The sequence below is a fragment of the Pollachius pollachius genome (assembly GCF_949987615.1).
Source record: "Pollachius pollachius genome assembly, chromosome: 1".
Taxonomy (NCBI): domain Eukaryota; kingdom Metazoa; phylum Chordata; class Actinopteri; order Gadiformes; family Gadidae; genus Pollachius; species Pollachius pollachius.
Genome location: NC_136934.1, coordinates 33,301,756 through 33,318,044, shown reverse-complemented (window position 1 = coordinate 33,318,044; position 16,289 = coordinate 33,301,756). Strand labels below are relative to the sequence as shown.

Here is a 16,289-nt window from a genome sequence, read left to right as displayed (position 1 = left end):
CCGACGAATGAATAGTGAGTGTAGTGAGCTATACAAACCATTACTGGCTGAGAAACCCAGACCTACGCAAACACGAGCATGAACAAATCGACTCTCCCACGAGCACATGCAAGCACTCACTCTACAGGAAACACCCACACATGCACGCCCCTGAACCTTCTCCAAAATAGACCTCTAAAACAAGCATGTGTATCACCCCCTCAAATTGCTGCCATTCTTCTCATTCATTCATTCGTTCATTCGGTCATTCAGCGATCTGTCAGATTACAAACAGGGGATTTGAGAAGGGCCCATGATGTCAGCATCTTGTATCTTACAGCAGCTGATGCAATACTTTTCCTATAGTATAACTATGGCGTTTCCTTTGGTTATTCCTATAGAATAACGTGGACAAATTGAGAGGATTAGGATCATACTTATTAGTGGTTTCATGATTTAAGCCAGTAATAATAACTGCACAAGCTGTCGCTGAGACTTACACAAACTAAACCTCAAAGTTTGCACTCTGGAGCGACGAACTGGAGTACATTTCACATAGACACTTCACAGTATATATTACCACGCTACGCAAACAAAGGCCTGGGACACACCGGCACACAACCCACCCACTGCTAGGCTCCACAACAGACACGTCCTACACCTTCATTGACTATCATGTTACTCCCTTCGCTGACACACACACACTCACACACACACACACACACCAACCCACACACACATTAAAACACACGTATACACACGTGCACCCATACACACAGCATGAATCAGCCCAAATTGTTTGTAGCGGGAGGGAGAGAGAATTTAGGTCTCCAGAGCGAGTGAGGTGGGTTAAACACACGCACGCACACACACACACACACACACACACACACACGCAAACACACACACACACACACACACACACACACACACACACACACACACACACACACACACACACACACACACACACACACACACAAACACACACACACACACCATTTTTTTTTTCCGGGTAGACCAGAGAGAGCGAGAGGGGGAGTGACACACACACACACACACATCCTTAACATCTTCCCATAACCCCAGCTGAAGAACATGAAATGTACTAAACCTCTTCATACAAATCATTCTCTTCATCTGTGTTCACCGGACCAGGGTCGAGCAGTAAGCCGGGCACGCTCTCTATTAGAAACATTCCTCCTTAACGTCTTATACAGACCTTGTAACCAACTCGGTTACGCATGCATACAAACACACACACACACACACGCACACACACACACACACACACACACGCAAACATATTCACACATATACATGTCATCGACATACATACACACAAGCACACACATACACACAAGCACAAATTTTGTCTCTGGAAATTGCAGCCAATTTGTGCGTATGCTGTTAAGTTCTGCATGGCCTCACTGTCCACCACATATTTCCTTCTAGAAACGTCTTGGTTACCTGTGTTTCCAGCCAGTGTACAGACAGAAGAAGACAGCTTTTACTGTTGTTGAAACAGTTAATTAGTGTTAAGTTGAGCTTTTTCTTAACACACGGTTTAAAGTCTGTTTACCCCCCCCCCCCCCCCCCCCCTCAATGTTTTATATTTATTTTCATGCTAACCGTTTGTTGTACTATTAGGTGCCGTGTTTTCCAAGACGCCCAACTCGAGGACACATCTCTCTATCCTGATCACACTGAGGACCTCATAGAGACCCGCTCCGCTGATCCCCCCTCGGCCTGTACTTTCTTTAACTATATCTCTCTCTCTGTCTCTCTTTCACACAAACACCCGCATGCACACACACGTACGCACGCAAACACACGTACGCACGCAAACACACACACACACACACACACACACACACACACATCTGGCCACTTAGAATATAAGGCCACTTATAATATAAGTGGCCAGAGAAAAAAATGGAGGTATACGTATAAAATCTAAATCCCAGCACAACCCAACCGACAGTATATAAACATACTTGTACTGAAATATAGATAATAACAAATATTTGTAGTATAATATACTGTAATGAATTGTTAGAACCATATGTGAATCCTTAATATAAATAGTGTCAAAGCTCACGGACATCAAATTAAGTAAGCTCACTGATGTCCTACAGTGCCTCTGTGGCCTATCACCCAGCGTGTAATCTGGACTCTGTGATGGGAGTGTGGACTCCGTCGTTTAAAAGTGAATTTCAGTTAACCTCGACCTGAATTGACCGGCTGAGTCTCTGAGTCCAGTTGGCTTAGCAGACACACGGGGCCGGCCGCGGCCCGTGAGGTCGCTCCTTCACTGCTCACACAACACATGGGGGGGCACACATACACGTGCACGCATGCGCACACACACACACCTACACATGTGCATGCGCAAACATGAACATTGTGGATCTTTTATTGAGTCAGTACTGAAATCAGAGCCACGTTATTTTTTTCTTTCAATTAAATTAAAAAAAATAATAATAAGAGCCAGTCTATTCTGTAGCTGTTTGGCTTTTGGGATTTAGTTCTTTCTCTATTAGCGTTTCACAATTTGTTATTAATTTTGTAGTTTTTTTGTCTTGATTTGTTTTAAGAAGTCATCATACAAAATGACTTGTGATACAGCAGGTTAGAAAGAGGACAAAATAACACCGGCACATCTAAAAACAATGCATGCATAAAATGTAAAGCAAAGGTCTATTTTAACACATGATATATTTAAAATATATATGAGGTATACGTATAATGATATATATTTAAAATATATATCATATTTCTATATTTATTTAGTCCCATTATATTTGAATGCAACCTCCTTTATGGCAGTATGTGCAAGTATATGTCAGAGTGTCTGTGTGTGTGTGTGTGTGTGTGTGTGTGTGTGTGTGTGTGTGTGTGTGTGTGTGTGTGTGTGTGTGTGTGTGTCTGTGTGTGTGTGTGTGTGTGTGTCCGTCTGTCCTTCTGGGTGCACCGATGAATAAAAGGGTCAGTTCAGAAGGAAGTTGTCCAGTAAAAATAGCATTTTTATGTTTGAACTTTCTCATAATTTAAAGTGATGAATAAATAAACATTTAAACGACTGAGTAACCACAGATAGAATAATGTTGTGTTTGCGGAGTCTGTCTGTGTGAACCGATAGAAAGCTCAGTTCAAACAAAAGATGTCCATTAAAATATTTTTTTTTCTATATATTTTATCTTCATCATCATTTAAAGTAAATACGTATTTATATTATTTCAATATTCCCTTTTGACAAGAGTAGGTGCACCTGCTTTCCCATGTATCTGTTTACGTGTATGTGTGTGTGTGTGTGTCGGCCAGCATAGTGGGTGTGTGGGCTCCCAGGGTGAGTCTAGTCATGTTTGAAATGTTGAAGTGGAGCCATGCCAGCGTCAGGCCGGCCCCCCTCCGTTGTGACCAGTGACCAGCACTTCCTGAACCCCTGCCCCGCTCATCCAACACCCTGCTCACACACAGAGGGTGGTGCCACACACCCCCTCTCACACACACTCTCCCTGCATCACAACCCTCTTACACCTTAAGAACCGGGGAAGGGTTTAGTGGATAGATTTGAGGAAGTCTGCAAATATATATTTTATAATAAAACAAAAGCATGTATTTATCATTTATTTATGGCATTTGATGAAGAATTGTTCTAACCCTAACTATAAAAAAATTCACTCCTTTTGCTTCCTGTTTCTCAACATGAGGTGTGGGGAAACACTCTCAGTGAAGCAACATTATTTTCCTTTTATTTGTAAATACAAGAAAGAGATAAAAGGAACCTGTTTTATGCAGGAATGCTCTTATTTGTTTGAATAACAGATTAACAGGAATCCAAGCGAAAGAAAAATAAATCATTGAAAAATATCTTTCTTTCACTTTTCCTTGAAATGATTCAATTCGTATAATTCCGTTCTAACAAACTACAGATCATGATTCTTCCAACTGCAGAAGTCGTTTACCTAAAATAGTACCTAACTTATTTTCCGAAACAGAACATGCTCGATATTCCCCTTTGATCTCTGAAATAAATACTCAGCGCCTTTGTGGGCAAACGCACAAAAACCGCCTCACCTGTACAGACCAACACATCTCTCCACTGTAGGAACCAATATCAACCCTCACCTGCATCAATCAATGCAATCCCTCCCTTCTCTAAACCTACACAAACCCTCTCCAGGGCAAATCAATACAATCTCTTGCCGTTAGAAACTAAATGATCACCTCCATGAACCAATACCAACTTCACCTCCATGAACCGATACAAACATTCAACTGTAAGAACCAACACAACATTCACCTATATGGACCAATACAAACATCCCCTGTATGGACCAATAAAAACATTCATCTATATGGACCGATACAAACATTCACCTGTATGAACCAATACAAAAATCACCTGTATGGACCAACACAAACATCACCTGTATGGACCAATACAACCATCACTTGTATGGACCAATACAAACATCACCTGTATGGACCAATACAACCATCACCTGTATGGACCAATACAACCTTCACCTGTATGGACCAATACAAACATCACCTGTATGGACCAATACAACCATCACCTGTATGGACCAATACAACATTCACCTGTATGGACCAATACAACCTTCACCTGTATGGATCAATACAACCATCACCTGTATGGACCAATACAACCATCACCTGTATGGACCAATACAACCATCACCTGTATGGACCAATACAACCATCACCTGTATGGACCAATACAACCATCACCTGTATGGACCAATACAACCATCACCTGTATGGACCAATACAAACATCACCTGTATGGACCAATACAACCATCACCTGTATGGACCAATACAACCATCACCTGTATGGACCAATACAACCATCACCTGTATGGACCAATACAAACATCACCTGTATGGACCAATACAACCATCACCTGTATGGACCAATACAACCATCACCTGTATGGACCAATACAACCATCACCTGTATGGACCAATACAAACATCACCTGTATGGACCAATACAACCATCACCTGTATGGACCAATACAACTGCTCTGGTGTGTAAACCAATTACATCTCTTGCCTGTATTCACAGATGGTAGCTCACCTGTGCCGGGGCGTCCTATGATGATGTCCTTCCGGGGCGCCGGGTGCAGGTTCTCCGCGGGCAGGATGAGGGGCAGCAGGGCGGTGGGGGAGGGGTGACAGGGGACCGGCTGCTGGACCTCTGCCCCGAACGCCGCCGCCTTGTCCGGCTCCTTCCCCGCCGGGCAGGCGTTGCTGCCGGGGGTGGGGGCGTTGGTGGTGGTGCTGACGGTGATGGACAGGGTCTGTATGGGGTTAGTGCCGCCGGGGGCCAGGGACGTGGGGGCGGGGGAGACCAGCACCAGGGTCTGGGCCGGGTTCTGGAGCAGAACGGTCCCGTTGGTCACGGTGGCTGAGGCCGCGTTGATGGGGACGGGGACCTGGAGACCGGCCACCGGCAGGGGGGTGAAGGGCAGGAGCCCGGGCTCGTTGGAGGTCTTGGGCAGCCCCTCGGCCCCGCCTCCCCCCCTCCCAATGGGACCCTCGGTGAACTTGGCCAGCGGCACTTCGGGGTTCCTCACGATGACCGGGGAGTCCCTGAGGGCCTGCTGGGGGACGGGGACCACCCGGCGAGGCCCTCCGTCGGGGGGCAGGGAGGAAGGGGGCAGGGGGGAGATCAGGAGAGGAGGCGGGGAGGAGGCTGTGGAGGACGGGGGTCTGCTGGAGGAGGGGGTGCTGGCTCCACGGTGTCGTGAGGAGGTGGGCGTCTGGGTGCGCGAGTAGGGGGCCTGCGTCTGCGGCGACAGCACCCGGAAGGAGCCGTTGAGGTCCCCCTGCTCCGGCTCCGTCTTGGGGGTGTAGTCGTGGTGGTGCGAGGGCGGCGGTGGGAGAGGGGCGGCCTCGGACTTCCGCTTCCCCGGGGCGGTGCTGGTGGGGACGGTGAAGGTCAGGTTGGCGTGGAGCGACGGCTGATGCCCCGAAGCGTGCCTCTCCCGCTCGCCCGCCGCACTGGCACTGGCTCTGCCCCCTCCTCCCCCGCCGGTCCCACTGGACTGCCGCTGCCTCCGGTGGGGCGGGACGGGGGAGGCGGTGATGGGGGAGAAGTTGGCAGGCCGGAAGCCGAACAGCGGCGACGGGGAGGGGGACGGGGCGGGGGAGAAGGGCGACTGGTTGGAGATGGGGGAGATGGGGGAGAAGGAGGGCGTGCAGGAGCGCGAGCTGCCCAGGGACACCAGCATGGTGGCGGCCTCGCACTCGTCCATGTCGAAGCGGGACGACAGGTCGTGGGGCAGGAGGGCCGCCTGCACCAGCCGGGGCCGGGAGTCCCCTCGGCTGCTGGCCTCGCTGCTCTCTCGGGACGTGTCGTCCCAGTCGAACTCGCTGCTCGCTCGCCCCCGCATGTCCGAGGGGGTCACGGTCCCCGAGCTGCTGCCCCCCCCTCCGCCGGCCGCCTCCATCTCCTTGGTCCTCATGGACAGGTGGCGTGAGCAGTAGCCGCGGCGCTGGGACTCCTTCATGCAGCCCTCCCGGGAGCACAGCCGCCGCCACTGCTTCCCGTTGAACTTCTTGCGGATGCCGTTGTTGGTGCAGACCACGTCGCCCTTCTTGTACTTCTGCTGCGCCAGCGACAGTGGGGTGCGCGAGCGCGAGGAGGAGGGGGTGGGCGTAGAGGAGGGGGTCTGAGTGGGCGTGGTCTTGGTGGAAGGGAGGCTGCCGTGGGAGAGGCTCAGCTCAGGCCTTAAAGAGGCAGGGGAGGAGGGGGGCTGCTGGGGGGCGGTCCGGGCAGAGAGGTGGCCCCGAGCCACCGCCAGATGAGGGGAGGAGGACGAGGAGCAGCCAGGGGGCTTGGAGAGGATGTGTCTGTGCTGGGGGGTCCCGGAACTGGGCTTTTGGCCCCCCGACGGACCCATGTTGAAGTTAGAGACCTCCATGTCTACCTCCGGGGTGTTGGGCTGTTTCTGTCTCTCGGTGTCTCCGTAGACGGGGCTCGTGGCTACGCTGGCGGCCACCGTAGCGGAGTGCAGAGACAGGTGTGTGCTTACGTAGGAGTGCCCCCCCACCACTCCTGGAGGGAAGCCGTGGGCCCCCGACCTCGGGCTTCCCCCCAGCACCCCCATTCCAATGCTCAGCTGACATACCTCTCTCTCCACCTCCATCTCCTCCCTCCGCTCTCTCTCCTCCATCTCCAGCTCCTTCTCCCGCTCCCGCTCCCTCCCGCCGTCCATCTGTGGGACCTCCCAGGGAGGGGAGAGCAGCCTCAGGCTCTGCCTGGACACCCACACAGCCTGGCCCTTGGTCAGGACCTGGGCTTCGTCCTCCAGGACCACCCGATAGGGGAAGGAAACGGCTGGGTGGGGGTCCACCTGGGAGACCACCCCCTCCCTGAACACCACGGGTCTCCCTTCTTCTCCTCCAAAAGGCACACATACTCTGGTCCCCACGGCCACGGGGGCCGTACCGGGCGGGGGCGCGTCCAAGATGAAGTCCACCGCTCCCTCGTCCCCCGGCGATGAGGTCATACTGGCTCCCCCGAGGAAGGGGAACCGGACCAGTCCCTCCCCCTCCTCCTCTCCCTGTAGCTGGACCTCCACGCTGCCCCCGCTCACCCTCCGCACCACCCCCGGACTGAACACCGGGGACTTTGGTCCTGAGTCCTTCCCGGCGACTCCCTTCTCCTCCCTGACCCTGGTCTCCCTGCTGCTCCTGGCCCTACGAGCCAGCACCCTCTGGTTCTTCAGGCCCTTGGCCAGGGCCTCGGACAGGCTGGCCTCTCTGGAATGGTTGCTATGGAGGTGGGCGAGGCCTTCTGCTACCTTCTGGTGGAGGCTGGGCCCCGTCGCCTCCTTCACCTCCAGGTCGGCCGAGCTCTCGCTCGCCGTGTCGGTGGAGGACGAACAGGCCGAGTTCTGGGGGCCCTCTGTGTGGGTTTCCCCAGCGGGGGCCTCTCTTTCTTGGGGAAGTGCTTTAGGAAGAGCCTCGCTGGAGACACTGCTGAGAGAAGTAGTTTCTGGTGCTTTGCTGTATTCTTTTGGCGCTGAGGGCTTATAACCTGAGCTAGGATTAATTATACTACTGCTATTGCTAATACTCTTACTGCTAGTACTACTGTCACTACGGTTGCTGACATTCACACCACTCATAGCGTGTGCACTGTTACTGGTGATGGTGCTGTTAATGCGTCCGCTGATGCTGTTACTAATGGTGATAGAATTACAGCCATTGTTTCTGGGCATCAAGCTAGTTCTGGTGATATCATTGCTGTGGTAACTGCTATGTATAAGCACCGGACTGGAGGTAGGGATATTGGCAATGGCACCGCCATTGCTCACAAAGTGCTCATAAGTATACTTTTTCTTGGGAACACGGGCCTTAAAAGTGGCTGTTTTCCTACTGGAATGGGAGCCCGTGCTGGGACTGGGGGTGGTGGTAACGGGTAGGGGCGTGGGGGTAGAGGTTGCTATGGTCGGGGTTACACTGTGGTTTGATAAAGGCATCGGGGTAGAGGTTAGTATGGTTGGGGTCAAAGTGGGGCTGCTGGAGACAGGCGCTTGCGTAGAGGTTGCTATGGTTGGAGTGTGGTTGGAGACGTGGGTGGCTAGGGGAGAGACTGCTGTGGTCGGGGTCACGTTGTGGTTCGAGACGGGCGTCGGTGTGCTGTCTGCTATGGTGGGGGTCATAACGGGGTTGGGAACAGGTGTGGTTGGGGTAGAGGTCGCTATGGTTGGGGCTGTATTGTGGTGGGAGGACGTGATATTGCCGTTGGTCCCAAGGGACTTCCCTTCCTCCCTCTTCTCCTCGACCCCCCTCCCACTCTTCTCAGTTGGCACCACGGCCTTCTGCGCCTCCTTTGACTCCTCCTTCTTCCTGGGGGTAATGCTACTGGTGATGGGCTCCTTGCGGAGTGCGTCTGCGGTGAGCGGGGCCTGTCTCTCCCTCCTGACCCGCTCCCTCCTGGTGTCCTTCTCCGGGGACCCCTGGGAGACGGCCCTCCTCCTCCCCCCCCGGCCCCTGGCCCCCGCCGGGGGGGGCCGTCCACCCTGCTTCTTCACGGGCCTCATGTCCTGGTGTGCGGTCTCTGCGGTGGTCTGGCCTCTGGTACTGCTCACAGGATTACTTCACTTCAAAGTGCTCCGAGCGGCATGGCACTTGAGGCTCTGGACGTTTCCAAGGCACCTCTTGTTATCTGTTCTTTTGTTCTTTTGTCCGCTCTCCCTTTCTTCCTCCTTTCTCGCGTGTTTTCTTCCTATGCCCCCGTTCTGTGCCCTTGCTCTTTCTCTGCACTGCAGGCTGGTAAAAAAGAAAAAGAGAGAAAGGAAACAGGGAAAGAGAGAGGACAGGTGGTCATTTATTATCTTCATCATCAGAAGTAGCTGCGATTAGGAATGATGTCATGGCTCAGAGTCTGCAGCTCTGCACTACTCCTACAGGCGTTATGTCGAAGGATCTCCCATTCCCCCCCTCTATGTTGGACCAATCCAATATCAGCTGTGTGTGTGTGTGTGTGTGTGTGTGTGTGTGTGTGTGTGTGTGTCTGTGTGTGTGTGTTTGTGTGTGTGTGAGAGAAATGCAAACTTTCTAAAATGTATAATAATTAATTATAATCTATTTTTAACAACGAATAAATAACTAAATAAATAACTTTAATTAATTATACATAATGATTATGAAATAAATCTGTAATTAGTTAAAATATTTTTAAACTTAAAAAAATACAAAAAGTATATACAAATATTCGAAGATTTTTTTTACTATTATTAGTAAAGCTTAAATGTCTGGATGAATTAAAAAAAAATAGTATTTGTGTGTGTGTGTTTGTGTGTGTGTGGGTGTGTGTGTGTGTGTGTGTGTGTGTGTGTGTGTGTGTGTGTGTGTGTGAGTGAGTGAGTGAGTGAGTGAGTGAGTGAGGGAGTGAGTGTGTGTGTGTGTGCGTTTATGTGTGTGTGTGTGTGTGTGTGTTCGTGTTCATGTGTGTTTTGTGTCTGTAGTCCACACAATTATTTTATCAACAGTGTAATGTTTAGAAAACGCAAAAGTAAGCCAATCATGCAGGGAGAAACATTGTCAAGGTCACTCCTCATCAAACATTTGCCTTACAGAAACTCTTATCTCTTTTTGATCTAAGTCTTCCAATTCTCTCTTAAGCTCCCATTAAGTAGAAAAAGGCTGGAGGTGATTGGTTTAAGGTCACCCTACATTGTAGCAATATGAGAGCATAGAGACAGAGAGAGAGAGAGAGCAAGAGAGAGAGAGAGAGAGAGACAGAGGGTCAGAAAGACAGAGAAAGAGAGACAGAGACAGAGAGAGAGAGCTCTGAGAACAGCAAGATGGACCAGCTGTTTGTATAAAACAGATTATGCGTGTAGTTACTGGGAATTTCCATGGCTGTTTTCACACCGTCTATCCCCCTCTCTGTCTCTGTCTCGGCTTCTTCTGCGGCGTCTTTCAGTCATTCGCTGTCCTCTTTTTTTCTGTGTTTCCCTTCTGGCAGATAAAGACATATATTGTGCCCAAAGGAAACTTTTTATATATCTGTCGTGCCTGATTAGCGAGAGAAAATAAAATGATCCGGCACATCCACCGATGCCAGAGAAAATGACTAAAAAGGAGAGCAAGCACACGGACACGCGACACTGATGTTTGTAACCTGCCTGCTCGTACTTTACATAGAAAACCTGCACACATTGCTAACCATTATGACAGCAATGTCTGAATTTATGCAAAAAGGTAAACACACACATACAGACGCTCACGCAAGTAGTGGCAAAAGCGAACACCTCCCGTCTGGGAAAGTGGGAAAGTTTCCCAGTGAACTACAGGTTGACTATGTCTATTTAACTGTTTGATTGACGAAAACTATCTAACAAATCAGATCCTACTTCCTGTGGTATGAGATTGATATTCCAGCATAACTAATCAACTCCCAGGTGGATGACTCTCCCACTCAGCGGCTGAGCTCCTCATGTGGCCTGTCCCCCGTGCACGCTGGGCACCCTGGAGTGCAGTGTGTAAGGTACAGGAAAGAGTTTAACGTAAGTGTGTAATGTGGCTTACAAGCTGACAGGTCTAGCTCTCGTCGCCCACTCCAACGTATTCAAAAAAAGTAAATTTTGTAAATTTGTGTAATATATTACATATAACCTTTGATTCTGGCTGTGGAAGGATATATATATATATATATATATATATATATATATATATGTATATATATATATATATATATATATAAATCCTCCCATTCATCCATGTTCTCAATAGGCAATCGGCCCAGTAAGTCAGAATGTGTTCTCTAACACAGGCGTGTTTCCCATTACAGATCAACAGAGTAAAAAATAGAGCAATAAAAGCTAATATGACTGTGCTTTAGGGTTGACTGAATGACTGGTTGAATGGCTGCCAGACTAGCTTAACTGGCTGATGCTCTTGTTGGTTGGTTAATGGTTTCCCTGGCTGACTAGCTAGGATCTGATGTCAGCCTGAAAATATGTGTTCGGTCGTGCTTATGACTTCCCAAAATACCCTTGGCGAGTACTGATAAGCAGACAGGATGTGTTTGTTTTTGGTTGTGTGCAAGTCTATGTGTTTGTGTACCTAAGTGGCTGTGTGTGTATTTGTGTGTTTATTCCGTGTGATTCTGAGTTAGTGATTAGTCATTCTGGACTTTTCAAGGTAATAAAATGGACAACGTGCATCCTGTGCACAAATCGGAGGTTACACTCACGCAGATTACATTGTTTTATTTAATTTTTATTTTTTATAAACACATTTTTATGAGGACAATGGAGAGCCTTCATGTCTCAGTCAAAATTTAAATAATTTATTAATGTAAAGGGGGAAATTTGTACTTATAAAACATTAGCTCCCACATAAACTACATTGTATTTTTTCATACAATGCTGTAATAGTAATATGACTTAATTAAATCTGTGTTTTTCATTCCACTTAAACGACAATGGGGCTGCTTACCTTTACCAACCGGCACAACTGTATTTTGTGAAGACCTAAATATATTTTACCTGAACAACCAGAATACACACCAGAATCAATTTTTTCTGGATTATACTGTCTACAACCCTGATATTTTTCACCCTGGTTCAATATCAGGGGAAAAAAAGAGAGAATCCCAAGCAAGGTTTACTCTGGTCTAAGTTGAATAAATAGTCGGTAGTTTTGCTGTAATAGTGACCTCTGGGTAAATCCAACTTGAAGCTTGTTAATGGGCAATCACATAGTTCCTACACGGCTAGGCCCAGCTTCTCCAAAAATACAAGTCTGTTAGATGTAATAAAAATACATTACAAGTAATTCAACAGTAATTTAACTCTGTATGGTAAGACAAACACACACACAGACACACTCAAACACACAGACACACACACATCTCCCCCACACACAGACACACACACATCTCTCACACACACACACACACACACACACACTCACACACACACACACAGAATGCCTTCTTTGGAATTGTCAGTTTACTTATCCGCACATTGTTAAATTCTCTTCTTGCCTTGTAATGTTGCACGTGCACGTTGTTGTGTAACTACAGTTTTCGCGTTTGCTTGTGCATCTGTGTTCAGGCTTCTCGATATGGATACAGCATTACAGTGATCACAGATACTGTGATAACGACCTGTGATATCGCTGTGCCATTCTGAAGACCAGTTTCTCTCACAAGTGTATCAGAGCATGTACATGTCAGTAGCCCATAAGAACATGTCAGGACATGCAGGGACATGTCTTACATTTGACTCTATACTGACACAACTACCCCCTTATGTCCCCCTGATGCCCCTTACGTGTAGACATATATTTACATGACATCAACTGTAACGCACTAATTATAATAAATACCTACAATTTCGCTAAAAAGCCATCAGCCCAGCTTTTGTGATGACGAGTCTATATCGTGCTCATCTGTAATTACTACATTAATATGATATGCTATGCAGCCCGTGCATTAGGTCTGGTCTAGTGGTACAGCTTGTGGTGCTATGGTATGAACCGATACCTACAGAAAAACAAATAAAACCACGACCACTGCCTCTTAAACACGGACTGTCATAGGACCATTGCTCTCACTGTAAAACCATTCAGTCTCCGAATGGAGGAAATCCAAGGTGATGTCACATCAAAAGTATGGTGGCTGCAATCTGCACACACATTCCCAACAAACATACACACACACACATACCAAACACACACACACGGTCAACACCGACACTCATGACACACATGCCCAAAACACACACACTATGACACACGGGAAACAGACACGATGCATGCACACACAGGAGATGCCCTTAATGAGGAAAGCTGGTTTGAACATTAGTGCTTCAGGAAGCCGTCTCCCAGTGCCTTAGTGCACTCTTGTTTCCTATTACACTGCGATTTATTATCACACTATGCAACCCTGATACACCCACCACCACGATGCCAGTTTGTACACACGCGATGTGGGGGAAAACACACACACACACACAGCCTGTGCCTCAGTCGCAACAACCGTGGCACAGCGGGTGAGCAGGAGCGTCTGTAGCTGCATTTATAATTTACTGTGTGTGTGTGTGTGTGTGTGCGATATGTAACCCTATGTGAAGGAGATGTGATAAACACTGCTTGAATGTGTGTGTGTGTGTGTGTGTGTGTGTGTGTGTGTGTGTGTGTGTGTGTGTGTGTGTGTGTGTGTGTGTGTGTGTGTGTGACTGTGTAGGGGAACGGGGGCTATAAAGGGAGGGTGCTGGATGGAGAGATCACTCGACGGCCAGAGCCTAACTAAAGCAGCACTGGAGTGACAGACTAAACCGTGGTGACCAGGACACAAACACATTAATCATTAATTAATTCTCTGGATTCCAAAACACTGGTATACGGATGAGACTGTACATCCTGCGACAAGACAACGAAAACAAACTGCCTTTAGGCTTGCATGTGTGTGTGGGTTTGTTTGAGTGTGTGTGAATGTATGTTTGAGTGTGTGTTTGTGTGTGTGTGTGCGTGCGTGCATGTGTGTATGTGTGTGTGTGAGTGCGCGTATGTGAGTGTGTGTATGTGAGTGTTTGTGTGCAAGGTTTGGTTCGCACTCTTTGCATCTGTGGTGATATTTTGTGGATATTGACAGCTGCCTGGCCTCTCGGTCCGTATGTTGTACGGTATGTTAGTAGAAAATGGAAAAAAAATGTAGGCTTGTGATTTGTGCATCCTGGCCCTTATCGATGAGTGGGTTATATAGATTAGAGGTGACTGCTCCATGTTAGTGACAGGGGCAGAATGGCAGGGATGCCAATACACGCCACATGAATGGACAGCATCTTTCAGAGGGCCGGTGCCCTGTATCACCCAAGTACTCTCTTTGCCTAAAAAAGACAATGATGCGGAGACAAGTGAACAGACGTGATATATGCATTTTACTGCATCTGTGTAAGCCTACAATAGACGTGCATTTGCCCTGAATGGCTGTCAAACGATATAACACAAATTGTATGTGTGTGACTATGGGTCTAAGCAATGTAACAGAATATAGATTAAAATAAAGTGTTTGAAACTGTTCAGTTAAAAATGTCAAGAGAAGGAGAAAAAAATGCATTCGTTGTGTGCTATTTTCTAGATCAAGAAAAGTGGAGTGTAGTCGAGATGGGGGGGGAAAGCCGTGGAAGCGAGGAATGCGCTGCTGCGTTTCCCGGTCTTTCTGGCCGTCCGCTGCTCGCGCTGAGCGGAGCACGAGAGGCTCCAAACACACAATGTCAAACGTTCTGACTCGCGCCACTCGCTCGGTCTGCCATGATCACGGACAGCGAATAAAACAAACACGCAAACAACCTGTGTCGAGTGATGTTTCATATTAGACATGGACCTAAAATGTCTTCTGCGTGAGGTGGATGTCGGCGTGTAAATGTATTACAATGTCGATTTAAATCGTGTGGAACCCGCTGCAGAACATGTCGCTTAAACGGGGGTCTTTTGACCCTGTAAATATATTAAAGTGGAACAACGCAGAAGCTGTGCGTCCATCGGAGTGGTTCGCTCTACTATGCACTACGGTGTTAGTATTGGTAGTAGCGGCGCTTGTAGTAATCGTAGTACGCAACGTTGGCAGACAAACACCGTAGTGACATCGCCGACAGCAGCTCGTCCACAAGGAAATGCGGCGAAATGTTCTCGTGTTGCGTCTAATTTGAACGATGCGTTTTATGTACTATGTACGATTGTAACATGTTAATAAACAGTCTGATGCTGGGGAAAAGATCGACGCTTTTACAACGGATCGCTTGTTAAGGGAGCCCTTTTCTGGGGAAAACTCGTAAACTTATGGTGAGGACAATTGTTACATAACAACAAGGCTGTTGTGTTCATGACCAACTCGATCCCAAGTGTTCTTGCACGCCCATTAGACTGCAGTAAAAACATTGGACAAAGTTTTCAGCTTTGCACTCCCACCCCTCTCCTCGCCTTTCTCGTCTCTTCCTCACCGAGCCATGTCACTGCTTTTCTTCTGCACACTATGCTGCCGTCCATTGGAAAACCGTTCAGTCCAACGTTAGCTTCTCTCTGGTCAATACAATCCACGTCGACTGAGCTTTATAACCTTGCTAACTTTGTTTCAACTTACCCACAATGGACGTTTTTACTTCGGATGAGAAAGATTTATGCTCCGATTATGCAGATGGGGAAGACTCGCACCAATTCCGAACGACATCCACTTGCGGTCGGCGACATCTGTGGGATACAAACTTACACTACTTTTCCTCCGCCAAACATGTCTTTTTCCCACAGCAACTCAAACACGGATAAAAAAAACTATCAGTCTCATTTCCACTACAGTCACAAAATGGTGAATGAACCACTAACAGCTGGGTGAACTGACCAATCAGAGGTTGGTGACAGGTACAGTAGCTTATCAGCGTTGAAGTTAGAGGCTAAAGGGCGTGGAAAGCTGTCAAAGCCCAGTTGATTGACGGGACGGCTCAGCCAATGGTAGAAGAATGCTTGGCGATACCGGTGCTCTGTCCCATACTTTACAGTATCCAATCAGGGCCTTGGGAACCATAGGAACAGTATGTGGGCGGGTTGAAGGGAGGGAACAGCCAGGGAGAGCCAATAGAAACACACGAGTCCCCCTCCTTTCGTAAAAAGTGTATGTTTACCATAATTGACAGGACAAGTGCCTTCCCTGGGCAAACGGCGGTCATACATCGCTCTCCCCGTACAGACTTAAGAGTACACAAAAGTTTAAACGGTAAACTACATACTTTAGTTATTCTTACCTATAGGGTGTGAAAA

The 16,289-nt window shown here is 48.1% G+C and overlaps 1 protein-coding gene across 3 annotated transcripts in view; it reads right to left on the bottom strand.

Moving 5' to 3' along the window:
* cicb (capicua transcriptional repressor b) overlaps positions 1-15,801 on the bottom strand; it is a 40,938-nt gene extending 25,137 nt beyond the window's left edge. For all 3 annotated transcript variants that reach the window (XM_079751649.1, XM_079751650.1, XM_079751651.1), the window contains exons 1-2: positions 15,619-15,801; positions 5,089-9,293 (exon numbers count right to left, since the gene is read on the bottom strand). In XM_079751649.1, the coding sequence (XP_079607775.1) occupies positions 5,089-9,064 (3,976 nt within the window). In that variant the 5' untranslated portion in view covers positions 9,065-9,293; positions 15,619-15,801. The remainder of the gene's footprint in view (positions 1-5,088; positions 9,294-15,618) is intronic.
* Positions 15,802-16,289: the final 488 nt, after the last annotated feature.